General features: G+C 46.3%; 2 protein-coding genes across 6 annotated transcripts in view; both read right to left on the reverse strand.

Annotated features, from left to right (window-relative positions):
• Positions 1 to 626: 626 nt before the first annotated feature.
• Positions 627 to 9,304, reverse strand: NOLC1 (nucleolar and coiled-body phosphoprotein 1). Of its 2 annotated transcripts, none has more exons than XM_012723910.1 (13): positions 9,145 to 9,304; positions 7,047 to 7,102; positions 6,815 to 6,951; positions 6,586 to 6,710; positions 5,972 to 6,143; positions 4,767 to 4,894; positions 4,505 to 4,643; positions 4,078 to 4,206; positions 3,799 to 3,909; positions 3,031 to 3,684; positions 2,763 to 2,878; positions 2,500 to 2,592; positions 627 to 2,322 (listed from the first exon to the last, which is right to left on the reverse strand). In XM_012723910.1, exons 1-13 carry the CDS (start codon positions 9,262 to 9,264, stop codon positions 2,164 to 2,166), a joined length of 2,139 nt encoding a protein of 712 aa, XP_012579364.1. In that variant the 5' UTR covers positions 9,265 to 9,304; the 3' UTR covers positions 627 to 2,163. The 2 variants fall into 2 exon arrangements, with proteins under 2 accessions (XP_012579364.1, XP_012579363.1); XM_012723909.1 differs by having other exon boundaries at positions 6,815 to 6,954.
• A 1,407-nt stretch (positions 9,305 to 10,711) lies between these two features.
• PPRC1 (peroxisome proliferator-activated receptor gamma, coactivator-related 1) overlaps positions 10,712 to 17,732 on the reverse strand; it is a 15,754-nt gene continuing 8,733 nt past the window's right edge. For 2 of the 4 annotated variants that reach the window (XM_004680496.2, XM_012723840.1), the window contains 9 exons: positions 16,806 to 16,859; positions 15,944 to 16,001; positions 15,132 to 15,202; positions 13,524 to 14,241; positions 12,121 to 12,270; positions 11,947 to 12,013; positions 11,705 to 11,826; positions 11,376 to 11,527; positions 10,712 to 11,107 (listed from right to left, as the gene is read on the reverse strand). In XM_004680496.2, coding sequence (XP_004680553.1) covers positions 11,004 to 11,107; positions 11,376 to 11,527; positions 11,705 to 11,826; positions 11,947 to 12,013; positions 12,121 to 12,270; positions 13,524 to 14,241; positions 15,132 to 15,202; positions 15,944 to 16,001; positions 16,806 to 16,859 — 1,496 coding nt within the window. In that variant the 3' untranslated portion in view covers positions 10,712 to 11,003. The remainder of the gene's footprint in view (positions 11,108 to 11,375; positions 11,528 to 11,704; positions 11,827 to 11,946; positions 12,014 to 12,120; positions 12,271 to 13,523; positions 14,242 to 15,131; positions 15,203 to 15,943; positions 16,002 to 16,805; positions 16,860 to 17,732) is intronic. The other 2 variants (XM_012723838.1, XM_012723839.1) reach the window with 2 other exon arrangements.

Here is a 17,732-nt window from a genome sequence, read left to right on the forward strand (position 1 = left end):
TTCCCCACTGTCTCTGGTGAATCCTCTCACACCCCACACCTCTGGTTGTACCCCAGTTCTTGTATGCATAAATAAATCTTTACAACAAAAAATAAACAGAGGCTAGGTTATTGCCTGGCAAATTTAAGGCCAAGAAAGGCCAGCAAGCTGCTTCCAAGAAGGCTATAAAGAGTTCAGATCTCGTCCCCAGTCCTTTATCCGACACCCAAGATGGTCCTATTGTAATCAAATGGGCTCCTGCATTCAAACAACTGACATACCAGACTGAAGATTAGCAAGCCTCAGTTTACTGCAAGCGACTCCTGACAGCAGGGGAGTTATAGGGAGGAGACGGTTGCTAGGGTGCTAGTTTCTTTTTTATAGAGATTCTGGGGACTCTCCACTGCTCTCAAAAGCTCTCGGGGGCATTTCCCCCCCTACTCTGGGGGAAAAGCTACTATCACTACTTTTCCACTGCCCTACTTTGCCTCATTACCCCTTTTGTCACCCAGAGGTGTTAAACGACCACATGCACATTCCTTCCCACCTCTCCTGTAGCTGCCAGCTCCTGTGGCTGTCAGACTGTCTACTAGCCCCCACCCCCTTCAAAGTAGGAGGGGCTCAGGCTCACAATAAAAATCCCAAGACACATTATAAACCAGCAATTTATTATTTTGTAGTAAGAGGTTTAAGTTTTACCATGCAGACTTAAATATTTATGTCAGCATGAACAGCGCATTTTCTTCCCAGAGGCAGTTACAAGGAAAACTCGGGTATTATCAGGTTACTCAGAGTATGGAACTCAAATCAAGGAAACTCATCTTAAGACCACATACCTCAGCCATGAAGCCAGAGCACATCCTCCCACCACAGGGATAGCCTTGCTTCCACACTTGACTGTTTCCTCCACATTTTGCTCTGGCTGAGCACTGCCAACTCTTCTACAGCTTTACATCAATCTGCTTGGCCTAGGAGTCCCGTCTCTGCTCATTTGTTACCTCCACTATGGCTGACAGTCAAGGCTCTAAAGAGGGCACATCAATTGCTCCCACACACCAATTACAAAACACAATTTTCCTGTTAGGATGCTCTCTCAGACCCTCTCCAGTTTTATTGATAATATACTTCATAAAGGTTCTTCCCACCTCTACTAGTACAGACACAGGTTACGTCTAAATTCACCAGACTATTGTAATCTAACTATGGAAAATTGAGGTTTTAATTAAGTTTTTCTTCTTTAACTTCTTTAAGCATTGAATCCCAGCCATTTAGGAATTAATGAGACCAATTTTGTGTCATCGCTCCTATCGACACAGAAATATCAAGTGATATGTGCTTTTCAGATTAAATTAACACAATTTTGTACTCTAAAATGTACCAAAAAAAAAAAAAAGGAGCCATACTCAATTTAGTACTCAACACTAGTTAAGTGTTAAGTCATTACAAAATCTTTGAACGATAGAAAAATTTGCTTTCAAATTACAAAAAACCAAATGTGTCGCAGATACACATGGTAAAATTGCAAAAAATAAGCTATTCTAACAGACCCATGACATTCACACCATACCAGAATTTTGCCTACAATAAAACAGTGACCCAAAAAAGTAGGTAAACCCATACTGGCTGAAAACCTCAGACTTAGAACCAATGAATAAGGATGAACAACAGAGTGCATGCTTCATGGACACATGGATTAACCACTCTTCACCCCTAAACAGGAGGTAGGAGGGATGAGGTGTGGACCTGTGTACTCACACAGGCATAATTCACCAGTTGGACAAATTCACAGATGACCTTTAGTATGTCTTGAGCAACAGCTAGGATTTTATCTGTGGGAACCCACTTCTAAAAATCACAACAAAAATCAATAGGAAATGATTTAATATAAAATATACAAATATCTCAGTGAACAGGGAGAGAGTGACAACTAAAATGAATTTCCTTAAAAAAAAAATAACACTCCCATTCCCCTTGCCTTGTCCTTGTTACTCAACACTCAAAAACAAATCTGTACAAAACTACAGAACACAGAAAAAGACCAGAGATGTTATGATGCAATGTCTTCGGACCTATTCTAAATTGCTGTCCTCAACACTCCGCTCTAACAGCCAAGGGCTCCCAGGTCAGCTGGGAAAAGTAAGTGGTCTCTGATATTCATCCCTGCTTTGTCGGCCATTTCAGAGGTCACTCGCTGTCGAACTTAATGGAATTGACCTGGACAGAGATGGAGCCTCCCCGGTAGCTACCCCGCTTCTTCTTGGTTTTCTCATGACGGAAGGATTTGCCTTTCGTGAACTTCAGAACCTGATTGGCTCGCTCTCCCCAGTCCCCGGCTGCACCTCGCTGGTAAGTAGAGAGAAGTGGTTGTTAACAGATATCACCAGGGTCCTATATCTTTCTTCGTCCTGCTCAAGGCAACCTGAACCCAGAGAACTTTTCACCAACCTGAGCCAAAAGCTGCTTTTTCTTCTACCACCCGCACCCCCTCCAGAATGAACACCCCTTCTTTACTCTCTTTACCTTGGCATCAAAGGAGTTATCTGCTACTCGGGCATCCACCTCAATTTCCTCCTCCCTGATTCTCCGGAATGGGGACGATGCCCTTTTTTCTCCCTAGAGAATGAAGTAGGAAATTAAGGATGGAGGCTTGGCCACTTAACAGAAAAGCCCCATGACTATAAATATGTGTACATGTGCCAAGCCAGGCCGCAAACAGTCAAGATGATCCAGATTTTCCTTTCCACTTTTCAAAGGTTAGCTGAGAGAAAATTTAGACAACTTACTTTCTTCCTTTTGGGAAATGTGTTGGGGGTCTGAAGCTTTATCTTCTTGGCTTGAGGAGTATCCGCCTCCTTGGCTTCCTTGGCAGCCTCATTCTGCTTCCGCTTCTTTCCTGAACCTACAAAAAAGCAGACTCAGAGTTCAGGTTCCGTTTGTTTCTCCCAAGCTTCCATATTCAAAGTCTACAACTAGAAGTCTAGTCATGGGTCGCCTCCCTCAGCCCATCATTATGTAGGGGGAACCCTAGAAGTAGGTTCTTCAGATACAGACCTGGCTTGGAGACTGCCACTGTTGCCTTTTTCTTTTCTTCCTCCTCTTCCTCACTGTTCCTATCTGCTTTACCATTCTGGGCAGTCAGCACAGAGGTACCATTGGTTTTGGGGGTTTGTAGTCGTGGAGTGCTCTTGCCTTTGGGCTTCTCCTCTTCCTCCTCTTCACTGGAGTCATCAGAGGAAGAACTGCTGTCGCTCCCAGCCTTTACTTTCTTTTTGGAGGCTGGCTTGGATGGAGTTATAGTTCCTGCTGCCTTCTGTGGCTTCTTTTTAGCTGGGGTTTTAGATGTCTTCTCTTCTTCCTCTTCCTCGCTGCTGGAGCTATCCGAGTCAGAGCTGCTATCCTCACCACCCTGAGAGGCCTGTTTGGTGGGCAGAGATGGCGTTGCTTTGGCTGCCACCTTAGGGGTAGCCTTAGGGGTGGCCACAGTCTTCTTTGTCTCTACTTCCTCCTCACTAGAACTGCTCTCCTCCTCACTGGAGCTGCTATCGGCCTTTCTAGTCAGAGGCTTCTGGCCACTGGCCGCAGGCTGCTTGGGAGTTATGGCTGGTTTAGCTGCAAGCTGCTTGGGAGTAGCAGCTGGTTTACTTGAAGGACTCTTAGAGGTACTGACTGGCTTGGCAGGAGCTTCATCCTCAGAACTGTCCGAATCTAGACAGAAAGGACAGAATGAACACCTACCCAATCAGACTGAGAGGATCCCCTGGATTAGCCTACCCAAGGGAGCGAGTATCCCATTGCCCGGAGGGTCGCGGAATGCCTTGCCTGAGCTGTCTGAAGAGCTCTCTGTTGCCTTCTTTGCTGGAACTGGTTTAGCAGCTGCTTTTGTCATGCCTGCCTTAGCTGGGGGTTTCTTTTCTTCTTCAGAACTTGAATCTGGAGAGAACCTATGGCATTAGGTTGGGTAAAGAGTCCCAACCCAACCAAGAGCAATTCAAAAGAAGATATGAAGCCCTGTCTTGTTTCGATAAAAAACAGCAACAGGATTTGTCTTCCTTGTTCCACACACACTCCCAGGCCCCCTTACCAATGGTGATAACTCACCAGACTCATCACTGCTGTCCTCACTACTCTCCACCGGCTGGTTCTTCTCTGCAGCTTTCTTGGGAGCCTGGGTTCCTAGGGACTTCTTGGGTGGGGGACCAGAAGGCGGGGGGACTGAACTATAGGGTCCTGTTTAAAAGAGACAACGGACAATATGATGTTCTTAAAATATGAACAAATTTTTTTGATACCACCCACCTTTGAGAAATGGGGCTTAATTCCCCTTCCACATTTCTAAAAAACAATATAGTAGAATGTGGACTTGTTTCCCAATCTAAGTTATAAAAGGTAATGCAGTTTGCTTTTTTCCCTGGAGACATTTGCTGTCATAGTGGACCACTGAGCGGTCCACGTGGTAAGTGCAGAGCTTCTCTTATAACCAGGCGCTGGTCACACAGGCAGGCAGGCTGACTCCCCATGTGGTCACCTGGCTTTTTCTTCACAGGTTTTTTCTGCTCTTCTTCCTCTTCTTCACTGGAGGAGTCCTCACTGCTGGAACTCTTTTGCGTAGGGGCAGCAGCTGCTTTCACTGGGGCCTTCACGACAGCCTGCTTTTTAGGCATAGCCTGCATCACACCAAGAAAATCAGCTAACTACAAGAAACTGCTGACCCAGCCAATCATGCCAGGGGAAAGGAGACATCCTCCCACCCCCATCACTTTTTCCCTGGTAGAAGTTATGGCCCAAACCTTCTTAGCAGTGGCTGCTGCCTTCTCTTCCTCTGAGTCATCACTGCTGCTGCTGCTGCTGCTGCTGCTGCTGCTGCTGCTAGCTGCTTTGCCATTGGCTACTTTGGGTGCTGTCCGAGCTGGAATACCTAAGAAAAAAGAATTCCTGTATAGCGTACCAAAGAACTAAAGGACTTTAAAGAGGGCCTCTCTGGTAGCAAAAGGGGCTGTACCACAGGACTATGATACTATCAGCTGCTATTACCAAGTTTGATCCCTGGCCAGGGAGCTGACAATTGTGGCACAGCAGACCTTTCCTGTCTTACACACTGATCCCCTAAGAAGTGTGTTTCAGTTTATCTGCCTACTCTGTCTCTGGTTAAACCCTCTCACAACCCTCCCCACCCAGCAACCCGCACTTATATGCATAAATGCCAGCACCCCAGCTCTTATATGCATAAATAAAATAAACCTTCAATAATAAAAAAAAAAGGACCATAAAAACTGCCTTCCCAGAATACAGGATTCTACCTATATACTTCTGTCTAGTGCAGAATATAGGGGTCTATCAATTATCTTGCCTTTAGAACCTGCATGAAGGGAACTAGTTTACTATGGCAAATGAGAATTTTCCTTCCTAATTCTAAGAATATACAAAAACTATCTTTTAAGAAACAACACACTGCAATCATGTTAAGTATGTTCTCTTAAGTCTTTCATTCCAACTTCCATTATGAGAAGCTCCTATAAATCATAATATAACCTTCGTGACTAGACAATTACAGAAAAAAATCTTCATTTGTTCAATGGGATGAAAGTGTAGGGAGTAGAAAAGAAAAAGTGGTAGTGAAAGGCACAAAGAATACATATGTAAATGGTCACAGAATTGTAGGGACATACAATTCTGTGAAATGCAACTAAAAATGCCAAATTTATAGGACTTTCCCTTGCTGCAAACTATTTCTCTAGTTAGTAGCCCTTAATTATGATTTTTTAAATTATTTATCGACTTATGAACACAAGAACTGGGGTACAGGCCAGAGATGTGGGGGGTGAGAGAACTTACCAGACAGAGTAGGGAGCAGAATGGGCAGGCTGACTGAAATACACTGCTGAGGGGAGCAGTGGGTAAGTCAGGAGAGGTCTGCCGCGCCATGTGGGTCACCTCCCTAGACAGCGTGGACACACTGGACCCCACGCTGGCGTCTCAGCACCAGATACAGTACCTGGTTTGACTGAGGCTTTTGCCTGAGCTTTAACTGTTACAGGTGTCGTCTTTGGCTTCTGGTTCTTTGGTGCCTCATCCTCTGAACTTGAGTCAGAGTCAGAATCAGAACTCTCAGCCGCCTTATTCTTCGGAGGAACTTTGACCACCTTGGCTTGGGGCTTAGCTACTTTCTGTAAGAAAGCATACAAAGAGTAGAATTAATTGCATCCAGAGACCCAACAGCTAGGAAAAGCCAATATAGAAAAAAGCAATAAGCTCCTAAAACAAAAAAGCTCACCCTTTTAAGATACTGATCCTGTCTCTGTCATTCCATGCGAAAGTCCCTAACACCTACAAATCAGTCTTCTCTTGGAGTCTTAGACATTTTCCCAGAGAAACTCACCACCTCTGTGGAAGCAGATTGGGATGAATTTCCTCTAGACTGAGAGCTCAACTCCAACTGCACATATCCTTTCCAGACTTCACATTTCCATCGCCTCTCTAAAAGTTCAGACTTTCTTCCTTACAATCACCTTTCGAACACATCTCTTGGTCATACACTATGAGATTAGACTTTAGGTTTCCTCTTTCCAGTTCCTTAAGCAACCCCCTTTCCTCCCCAAAGCTGCAAACCTGAACAGGCTTTTTCTTTTTGTCCTCCTCCTCATCATCACTGGATTCTTCACTGCTGCTTTCAGATGCTTTGGCTGCACCCTTTCCAGGATGCTGAGGCACACCGGCCCGCTTGGCAGGTACAGCTGAACAAAAGCACAGGCCCAGAGTAAGAATCACCCACGTGGTACAGACAGGCTATAACTCCTTTTCCTGGGGCCACTAATCCCAATTCCCGGCCTGGCCTTACCAACTTTCTTAGCTGGAGGTCCTTGAGTGTTATCTTCCTCGCTGCTGTCCTCACTGCTGTCACTGGATGAGGTCTTCTTAGCCTTCTTAGCTACAGGTCCATTTGCTTGTAACTTCCGCTTTGGGGCCTTGGTGGACCTGCTGAGGTAGATGAGATGAGAAGTTCCCAAACTAAATATAACCCAATCCATCTGAGAGGAAAATACAGCCATAGTGGTACAGGGTAGGCTTACTTGAGCCAGAAGCTATAGATGTCCAAGAGGGAAGAGGCATTGGCATCCTGCTGGGTCTATAAAAGAAAAGAGAAGGAACTGAGTGAGAAAACTTCATCCTGGCTGTTCTAAGTTATATCAGATTTTGCTATTCTCAGTCAGTAAAAATGATACACTTTATTTGTGCCATCTTTGGTATAACTGTTACATTTTCAAAAAACCTTTTTGCATAAATTAGGAGATAAACACTGTTTAATATTATTTCCCAATTTTATAAAAAAAAAACTTGGATAATTATAAAAAAACTTGGATAATTCCTATACTTCTGGGCACTTTCTATCTCTTTCCCCTCCCCCATCAATCTTATTACCAAAAACTTTAATGCTTAAAAAAAAAAAGTTTTTTTTGTTTTTTGTTTTTTTTTTGCTTTAGCAAAGTATCATATACTAGTTATCCTCCTCCATTAGACATTTATGCAAGAGTGTTTGATACAACGTGATTTATGGTACTAAATCATTGGAAATCAGCTCCCAGCAAAGACTGGTAAAAAGCTTAGGTCATATATTCAATTAAAAATCACATTCAACTATTAGTCACACTTAGAGACTGATGCCCCAAAATGGCCAGACATTAATTATAGTGTACTCAGTGTGGCTGTAATACTCACCTCTGCCAGTTATTACTATGTAATCCTGAGCAAATTAATCTAAAACTTTTTTCCTCTCTGAAATTCTAATTCTACATCTTATAAAGTTGTTGAGAAGATAAGTGATGATGCCCGTGAAGGCACACACAAAGATTAGCTTTTGTAACAAAAAGAATTGAGGGCCCTCCCTGGTGGTGCAACAGATTAAAGTGCAGCACTATGAGCCAGGGAGCTGACCCGGCCATGGCATGGCAGACCTTTCCTGATCCACTCCTGACCAGCCGCTGGCTGCTCCCCTCAACAGTGGATTTCAGTAGATCTGCCTGTTCTTTCCACTCTGTCTGGTGAATCCTCTCACCACCCCCACCCCTGCTTATACCCCCAGTTCTTGTATGCATAAAGAAATAAATCTTAATTTTTTTTGAAAGGCTTCATTCCACCCAGTTCGTTGTGGAGATACTTACAAATTAATTCAAAAACAGTTACTTTATGAAAAGTAACTACCAGATCACATGGCAAACTATTCTCAAGCTTTCTGAGATTGATCTGATTCTCTCTTTTTGCAGCCCGATTCAGTCACAAGCGACAAGCCTATCTTCTTAGTCAAAGAGTAATATAATACTGCCAAAGACCGCCATTCTGTCCTACCTTCTCTCAAGTAGTTTTCCCATACAGTCATGTCTACTCTTCTTGAGATGTAGATTCCAAACCTTTCACATGCCTGCTTATCTTCCTTTCACTGTGTTTGAAACACCCTATGCTATCATAACTATAACAGCTTTCACTTACTGCAGCTTCCTGGGCAAGTGACTCGGATTATGGCTATGGATATGTTACTGAAACTCTCAAAATCCTATGAAGTGTGTGGCACCCCCGCATAAACAGAAAAAGACTTAGGTCAAGCAAGTTGTCCCATCCCAAAAGGAAACTTGTTTGATTCGTCAAAAATCCAAGCTCACTATCATGCTGGCTTAGTAGGCTACAATGCTCAGTCCCGCTTCGGTATTAACTGGAAGCGGAAACCTGTCCCTAACCCTTCTTTACGAATGAAAATTCCAGCCCTCATTTCTAAAGCAATGCTATTTATGTTCAAGTGCCCGATAAATACACTTGGGAGTTAAGGTCAAATGTAAAGCCCAAGGAAGGAACCAGGAGCCTCCCAAGCCTCGCGTGGGACTCGGCGCTCCCTCCGCGCAGCACTCAGCCTGCCACGTGACCGTGGCCACGAGGGTCCCACGCGACCGCCGCTGCGGTGCCACTCAACAAAATCAGCAAGGGGACCCGACCCACCTCTGCTAAGAGGGAGTGCCGACTCCAAGTTTTCTCAGGTCACAGTCAACAGCTCGCACAAAGCCGCCGCAGACACTGGGCTGGCGGACCCCACAGACCTACCCACCAAGAAACCTGGGCATACCAGGGCCCGAGCCCTTTAGTCATTCCAGCCCAGTCCGTGAACCCAAGCCCAGGACTCACAGCGCCCGTTGCCTTGGCGAACTTATTGGCCACCTCCGACAGCTGGTTATCCCGTAGAAAGCCGAGCACGAGGGGGTACAGATCGCTGGGAACCACGCGGCGCAAGCCGGCGTCCGCCATCCTTCGGGCAACACACGTCACTACCGTCGCAGACGCGCTCGACTCAGGAAACCCAGGAACCCGGAGAGGTGGGGCGCGCCCATGACGCCACCGCGCACGGCGGAAGGGGCGGGCACACGCTATAGGGCAGCCCCGCCTCCACCGCGCCAACAGGGAGGGTCAAAGCGAATTCTTCTATAAGCTCTTTCCGGTCCCAGGAGTGTCGCCATGTTGGTGAGGGCGGAGCCCGCCGTCCGCCACTTTGTGAAGGCGGAGCCCTGACGTTAGGGGTCACGCCCCCAGTCGTGGCGGGAAAACTCAGGCCTTTCCGCGTCCGGGCTGAAATTTGGTGATGAGTGAACCGCCAGATGCAAACTGTCTTTGGCCTCTCCAGACTAGGGCCATCTCTCCCGTCCGCCCCCATTGGCGTAGCCAGTGGATTTCCCAGAACTCATCTTCCCTACCTTCTGCACGGAGAGGCCCTATCTTAACATACACCTTCCAGGATCCACTACAGAGGGCCCTCAGATTATCATCCGTGGGCAGTGGGGTTTTGATCCCCCTAACTGTCTCTCCATGTGCAGTGCTTCTTCCCAGTGAAACAACCCATTCCCTCACTTCAGCTTTGGGTAAGTTCCATGAAGAGAAACCTGAATGACACAGGAGCATATCTTCAACCCACATTCTTAAAATAACCCTTCTATTTCCTGGGTAGAATCCAACCACACTGTTAACTTTGCCTATGGAGAACTAGAAAACTCAACTGTTGCCTCTCCCTTTGTATCAAGGCCCAGACCTGCCAATCCCAAATTCTGTCATAGTTCAGCTCACATTAGCAGGCAGTGACCCCTTTAATACTATCCACTTCCTGACTACTTGGTCCCTCAGGAAGAAAGAGCATCCTCATAGGGGACATAAATATCCTTTGCCTTTCTCAACACAGGCACTCCCCTCTATAAACTCCTTTGTCTCCTTCTTACCCAAAGAGGTCTAGCGACATGCATTTATTCTTTAAACACTGAAGCACCGATGTGCTAAGTTCACACTAAAACAATACATGCACACACAAGTCTCAGTTTAGAAAATCTTTATTTAGAACAGATGTGAGCTTCCTCTAGGTTCTTGATAATAGAATTTCTTCCTGGGATCCCAGCCTTTCCTTGTTTGAAATTCAGAATCTCTGGCCCGGGTCTACAAGTCAGCCTCTGCATTCTAAAGAGCTCTAGATGATTCAATGCCCTTTTAGAGTTTGAGAAGCACTGCCCAAGATTACTGACTTCACTGATAACACACAATTAAGGAATCAAGTTTCAAATCCAGAAGGATTTTGCACCGTGACAGGAGAGGTCCTAGGGACTCAATGAATATGCATGTTCTTGACTGTGTTGACTGTGTCGAGAGGAAAAAGTGAGTGTGCATGGCACCTAGCACCATAGAAAGAAGCACAGCAGCACTTTGGAATTCTTTCTAGTTCATCTTTATTAGTCTGCATAGTGACTTAGATATTCCAAACACTGGGCGAACACCGCAGCCCCATCCATGTTACATAGGAATACAGATTAATATTTCAATGCCTGTTATAAAAAAAAGAGATACCCCTTTAAAAAAATCTGATTTAACACATTTTTTTATTTCACTTTTTTCCATTTCTTTATAAAACAGTCATCTCCTCACTAGCAGCTCTCTCCCCAAGTGGGGGAGAGGGGTGGAGGAGGTTGCACACCTCCGAAGAAAAGGGAGAGGGGGAGAAGGGCCCAGGGTTACCTCCTGAGGTTCTTCTGGGCCTGTTTCAATAATGTGTCAAAGTCAAGGGAATCAAATTTGCTCTTTACAGGAGCAGGGTCAAAGTCTTCCCGGTTGGAGTCTATAAAGGTAGAAAGAGACAAACAATCAAAGTCTCTGACCACACTTCCCAACCACAAGGTCCTCACATCTCCTCACAACCACAATGCCCAGCCATCTCCCATCCCAATAATGGGTGCAGCTAAAACAGTCCTGATTTTAAGTCAGATAGGAGAGCCCAGTTCTTTCAGCCCTCCCCCTAGGTTCTTATGTCAGATGAAGACAAGTTTCATCCCACTCTCATCAGTTTGGGAACCCTTCTGGGGAGAAGTGGTATAACCTCCACTCACCAAGATCAGAGTAACTTCTCTTGCAGAACTGCCTGCGGCCCCCAAAGCAGAGATCAAAGGGCTGTTCATCTGCTTGCCTCAGCTTGTGACCACTCTCGATGGCTGCAAATGCTTCCTCAGCATAGCGGTAAGTAACGAAGCCATAGTTGTCACTGGTGGGGAGGGTGAGGCAGGAGCTAGCATGGCTATCTGGGCACATGCCAGGGTATAAAGAGAAACTGAGGTAGTTCATTCCCCAAATGGCCAGCCCTTTGCAACAGTGAAGGTGTGCCACAATGCCCAGCACACCTGAGCAAAAAGGCCCTTCTAAATTGAGGATTCAATCTTACCCTTGGACACGGAAGTGAATAGTGCACTCTTCAATCTCGCCAAAAACAGAGAACCTCTGTTTCAGCTCTGACCGAGTCATGCGTCCAGGTATCTTTCCAATGAAGACCACTCTTCTCTCTTCCTATTTTAAGTCAAGAAAAAATCAACATACCATAAGCCTAGGCATCAGCCTTAGACAGCTCTGAGTTTATTGCTCAGAGGCAAGTCCCCTCTCTTCCCAGGATCCTATTCCTTTACTCACTATTGCACGCTCCTTCTGCAGCACTCTCTGCCTTTGGTAATGATCATGTGAACGATAAGAGCTGTACCTGACAAGAAAGGGTGTCATCAGTCACTAAGACATTAGACAACTCAAGACTCAGACTCTCAGACACTTGCATCCCAGATGCACTGACTACCTGAACACAATACTTACCGCCGTCTCCTATCACTTCTCCGACAGGGGGACGGAGACCGAGACCGACTTCGGGAGCTGGATGATGAAGAGGAGGAAGCTGAAGAGGTGGAGGAGGAGGAGGAAGAGGAAGAACATCTTCGGGATCGCCCAGAGGAACTGCAACTAGACCTGAAGAATGAAGGGACATTCAATCATGCTAGGAGTGAAGAAGCTGTTTTCCACTTACCTCACCTTGGTCTCCACCACCCCCACCCTCATCAGGAAGCTCAAGACCAAAAACAAAGCTGAGGAAGTCTAGAAGAACTCTTCACAGACAATCAAATTGAAGTCCTCACAAACTTTAGATGTATCTAGAATGTCTTAAAGAATGTTTGAGCACAGATCATAATTATTTTCAATTATGCAATCAAAAAACTGAAAAAAGTATCTTCCACATCAGAAGGAAGGAAAGTAAATGGAGACTCAGAAAGAGAAAGAGCTGGGCCCTGCATCTTACAACTAGTGGGGGGCCAGGCCTGGGTCTCCAGGTTCCTGGCTCCCTTAACATGTCTCAAAGGATACTTATGACCATGGCATAAAGTGGACATGACTGTGCTAAACAAACAATAGGGGTGATTAATGAAGATACGCTTCACTGTCAAAAAAACAAGAATTCTTCAGCTCTCCCTGGTGGTACAACGGGTTAAAGTGCAGCACTGCAAACGAGCCACAGCTTCTTCTATGTGAATTTGATTCCCAGTCCCGGACATGACCCACATGGTGCAGCAGACCTTTCCTGATGTGCCCACAGCTCCCCTCAGCAGTGTACTTTATCGGTCTGCCTGTTCTGCTCCCCACTCTGTCTCTGGTGAATCCTCTCACTGCCCCTGCACCTCTGGCCTGTACCCCAGTACTGTATGCACAAATAAATAAATCTTTAAGCAAACAAAAAACAAGAATTCTTTACTAAGTGGGAAAATTTGGGTCTATTATTAAGAAAAGGTACTGCCAAAAAACAGGAGCGGCCACAGTGAGCTCCTAAGCAAACGCTCCAGATTCTTACCTCAACAAGATGAAAAGACTGTTCATCATTAACAGCCCACTGTCCCATCTTCCCAGCACAATTAACAAAAATGAGGACTGGCACACTATGCAAAGCAATCAACACGGTCAAGATCAAACCCTAGTAGTTTCCCCAACACAGGTCTCAAGGAACCTGAGACCTCAGGGGTACCCCAAGTTCCAACAGGAAATAGAAACTATCTTCTCAAGCCTGTTGTCTTAAGGATCTAGGAAAGGGAAAGAAGATAAAAGCCAGACAGAAATGGAAGTCTCGGTGCCTGAAAATACCAAACTCAAATTGCAAAAGTTCTCAAAAGTAACCAGAGAAGAGTACATGAACTTCCGAAGCGGAGAGGACCTAACAAACCCTCAGAGCTCACCTTCGCCACCTCTTGTGTGGGGGGGAGAGGGACCTGGACCGAGATCGGGATGAGGAAGACGACGATGAGGATGAGGAAGAAGATGCTTCGCTGGTCCTGTTGGACCCAGAGTTGACAGAACGGCTGCTGCGGCCACGGCGGCCCTGCCAGGCCCCACCTGAGGGGCTGGCTGACCTGCAGGCTTTTCGGTAACAGCGCACTGACCGCTGCTTGGCTGAGGGCTCAGAGAGAGTCCTAGTGTCATTCCGGCAGGGCGAGGCCTCAGGGGACATCAAGGCAGATGGGGCAAGGCAAGGGGTTGAGGGATCTGCCTGTTCATTGCTAGTCCTGTAATCAAGTGGTTCCTGGGAGACAGCTGTGCGTGAAAGCACTGGGGCAGCTGGGCCCAGGGACAAGACAGGTTTGATAGTGATGTCCTGATGGCGTTTGACGTTCCATCGGGAGCCCACCTCTGGAATGACTAAGGCAGGCATCTTTTTGGGGGGTGTCCTGCTCCGGACACAATAGTCATGGTCCCCAGAGCCCACATGGATTGGACTGGGGCCATGGACCCCTTCTTGGAGGCGGGTTGCAGCTGGATGTTTGGCCTCTGTAACTCCTTCAGGCTTCAGGGTTCCCTCCTGGGCGGTGGACTTAGGAGATTTGGCTTTGGCCAGCAGTGAGACAGCAGCCAAGGGCTTCCATAACTGGTGGGGAGGGGTAGCAGGAGGGGTGAGCCCTGTGAGGGGAGGGAGGATTGAGATAGCAGGATGAGATCCGATTCTATACTTCCAAACACTATGTATATAGGCTCCGGAGACCCCCACCTCATCTCACCAAGTATACCAACAATGGGCAACAGCCCACTTTGCCCACCTTAAGTTCCCTACCTTGGGGAAACCCAATTAGGTGGCGTCCTCCTAAAGCCATCAGCCTCTCACTACCCAAACCTAGTGGATGACCAATGCTATCTGGTCTACCCCGTTCTTATACCCACTCCCTCTACCCAGTACCATCTCACTTTTGGGCTGCACATGGCCTGGACTCATGTAATCATCATCTGATGATCTCCTACCTTGGGCTCTATACCCATCTACTTCCTTCTACAATCCTGTCAGAGGGGGCCCAAAAAAACAATTTGATAAAGCTTTTTCAACTGTTTCTTCAGTGTACAGTATAAAATACAAACACAGCTTAACATGGTGCTCAAAGTTCCCCAAATTTGACTTCCTTACCATTCCAGCTTGATCTCTTCTTTAACTTTCTACCCACCACTCTTCAGCCACGAACTGCAGCCAAATCAAACCTCTTAATTCCCCAAAACCTATCAGACTAGCTTTATTTAAGTTCACTCAAGCTGCTCCATTTACCTAGAATGCCCACCTGCTAAGCCTACCTGACCTGAAGGCTGCCCCTCTTCAGGCCCATTATAAAGCACTCAGGCTTCTTTAATATACAACCTCTGATACTTAACATGCTCATTTTTTGCACATCTGCCTCTGGACTGTGATAATCTCAAGGGTCAGATCTCTACACCCCCATTATCTATGCCCACTTAAATACAGAACAGGCACTACAAACATTTGCTACATAAACTAATCAAAGGCAATTTCCCCACCCTGAACCCACCTGCCACGTTGGCCAGTTCTGGGGCTTGTAACCGGTCTAGGGGTCTCTTCTCCTGGGGAGTGTCAACGCTGCTGGCAGGGGAAAAGGGAAAGCCTGGTTCATTGCCACCTCAACATCTTGTTTATCTGCTTTCCTCACAGAGCAATGGGAGAGGGGTGCGTGCAGAGAGGACTGAAATGCATGAACGACTCCTTATCATTCTTCTTGAGCACAAAAGGGGACTTAGTGTAGGTTAGGTCTCACTCAATTCCAGAGGTAGGTCGACCTTGAATACTCCCCAACTTCTTCAAGCCAGGAGCCTTGTCTGCCCAGCTCAAATCAACCCACAATCAGTGTAGAGGGCAAACATGCATGGCAGAACAGGATGGGATACCATGAATATGAAAAATGCAGAAAGGTCACTCAGGGCTGAGAGACTGGGAAACAAGCAGCTCCCGGGTGCCTGTATCCTCTGAAGAGTCAATGGAGCCCTGACCAATGGAGCCCTGACCCCACTTTATTGTACATCATCACCGCCACCAAAAAAGCTTGGAAGAAAGAAATCTCTAAAGGCATGACTCTGGCCGAAGGTAAAAAGCAACTTCAGGACATTTGGAATACTGAAATCAGCTAGAGGATGGTATAAGTCCTCCTACCTCACCACCCATGACAGTGCCCAGTAGTGATGGGCGAAGCAGGGAATGGGAAAGAGGGAAAGAGTCTAGAGCTGACTAAACCTCCCTGTGATAGAGGCATCCAGTTGATGGTCCTGGAGCACCAGCCGGCTGCTGACCAACAGCTGTAGGGTAACTCACTCATGTCTCCATACTTACCCTGAGTTTCCTACAGCCAGGTTGTCAGCAGGAGCCGGGGGAGGGCACTCCTTTTTGGCTGCAAAGAAATCATACTTGTTTAAAGCCCAACCAGATGTTCCAGATTGAAGAGGTACAGCAGAACTGGCTTCGAGATCCAAAGGAGGAAAATCCATTTTGCCTATCTATTCACTTGGATCCCCAATGATCCATTCTCTTCCAAGTACCCAGATGCTGTTTTCAGTAACAATCATACAATCTCTTTTCTGCTCAGAAACATCCACACTTTTCACTGAATCTGAGACAAGAGTCCAAACTTCTAAGGCTAACATACAAGTTCCCATACGATCCATCTAACTTATTTCCTAGCCTACTCCTGTGCTGTACTTATATTTTACCAAATCTACAAGGTTTTTCTCCTCAATTACACTGTAATATGATCCGAACAGGACACTTGTCCTCCATAGCACCTAGATCCATTGTTAAGTGTTGTATGAAGAAAACAATCCACTGCCTTCCAAAAACACCACACACAATCCTTCCTCTATTCATGCCTTTATTCACCACACACAAACTCTCTTGATCAAATTAAGGTCTAGCTTGAGAGTTAGTTCTCTCTAGAAAAATGTCTCCATGTCAACACAACCAACTTAGAATTCCATGTCCATCCATCTACTCCTTCACAGTTCCTGACATACTGTGCCACCCAGCCCACCTTGCTTAGTCACAGGTGAGTTTTGTCTTCCCAATCCAATTAGGGGCTGTTCTAGTGGCTGAGACTGTCCTTCTCCATCCTCTCCCCGCCTTGGTTTAAACAACGTTTAAGGGTTGGGCCCACAGGATAGGTTAACAGGTTGGAGCAAAGCTACCCAGGTTCCCTCACCTTCTGACTTCTCAAACTGCTCCAGCAGACTGGACAGGTCTGATGCCTCAATTCCTGTGGAAGCATACAACACAAAATTAAAAACCAGGCCCAGGACTTCTCTGGTAGCACAGGGGTGATAAAGTCTCAGCGCTATCAAGCTATCACCAGCTACTGCAGCATGTGTGTGATACCTGGCCAGAGAGGTGACCCCACATAGCATGGTGGAAATCTTCTGACCCGCCCATGCTCTCCTCAGCAGTCTATTTCAGTAGATATGCCTGTTCTGTTCCCCACTCTGCTCTGGTGAATCCTCTCACCCCCTACATCTCTGGCCTGTACCCCAGTTCTTGTGTGCATAAATAAATCAATTAAAAAAAAAAAAAAGATCCAGGGACTTCCTGGTAGCCTAGGGGTTAAGTTTTGGTGCTACCACTACAAAGGTCCTCTGCTGTGGCCTGAGTTCAGTCCCAGGCCAGGGAGCTGACCCACATGGTACAGCAGACCTCTCCTGTTTCACCCCCTGCTCCTTTTAGCAGTGTATTCAGTAGATCCGCCCATTCTGCTCCATATTCTCTGGTGAATCCTCTCATCCTCCCACACTTCTGTACCCCAGTTCTTCTATGTAAAAATAAAGTATTTTAAAAAATTAACTAATAAACAAAAAACAGATCCAGGCAGTTCTGCCCACTTGTGTCTATGCAAACATTAATTTTTCTTTCCCTTTTTATAATAAATCGGTCCTTTTGGAAATTTAAAAATAAAAAGATAAAAACCAGAACCTGGCCCTCCCTGGTGGCACAGCAGGTTAAAGCACAGCACTAAGAAACTTAAGCCACTTCCACATGAGTTCGATCCCTGCCTGCCCCGGAGATGACCGCATGGCAGACCTCTCCTGACCCACCCGCTGCTCCCCTCAGCAGTGTACTTCATCAATCTGCCTGTTCT

Source organism: Condylura cristata, unplaced genomic scaffold (genome assembly GCF_000260355.1).
Source record: "Condylura cristata isolate star-nosed mole 26May11 unplaced genomic scaffold, ConCri1.0 scaffold00011, whole genome shotgun sequence".
In the NCBI taxonomy this organism is placed as follows: domain Eukaryota; kingdom Metazoa; phylum Chordata; class Mammalia; order Eulipotyphla; family Talpidae; genus Condylura; species Condylura cristata.

Bases quoted from the DNA above. Each gene is read 5' to 3' on its own strand.
- NOLC1 (XM_012723909.1), bottom strand. From the start codon at position 9,264: ATGGCGGACGCCGGCTTGCGCCGCGTGGTTCCCAGCGATCTGTACCCC. The intron at 4,895-5,971 runs GTACTGTATCTG...CTTTTTTCTTAG, and splicing joins AAAAGCCTCAGTCAAACCAG to GTATTCCAGCTCGGACAGCA. The intron at 2,593-2,762 runs GTAAGTTGTCTA...TTCATTCTCTAG, and splicing joins CATTTCCCAAAAGGAAGAAA to GGAGAAAAAAGGGCATCGTC.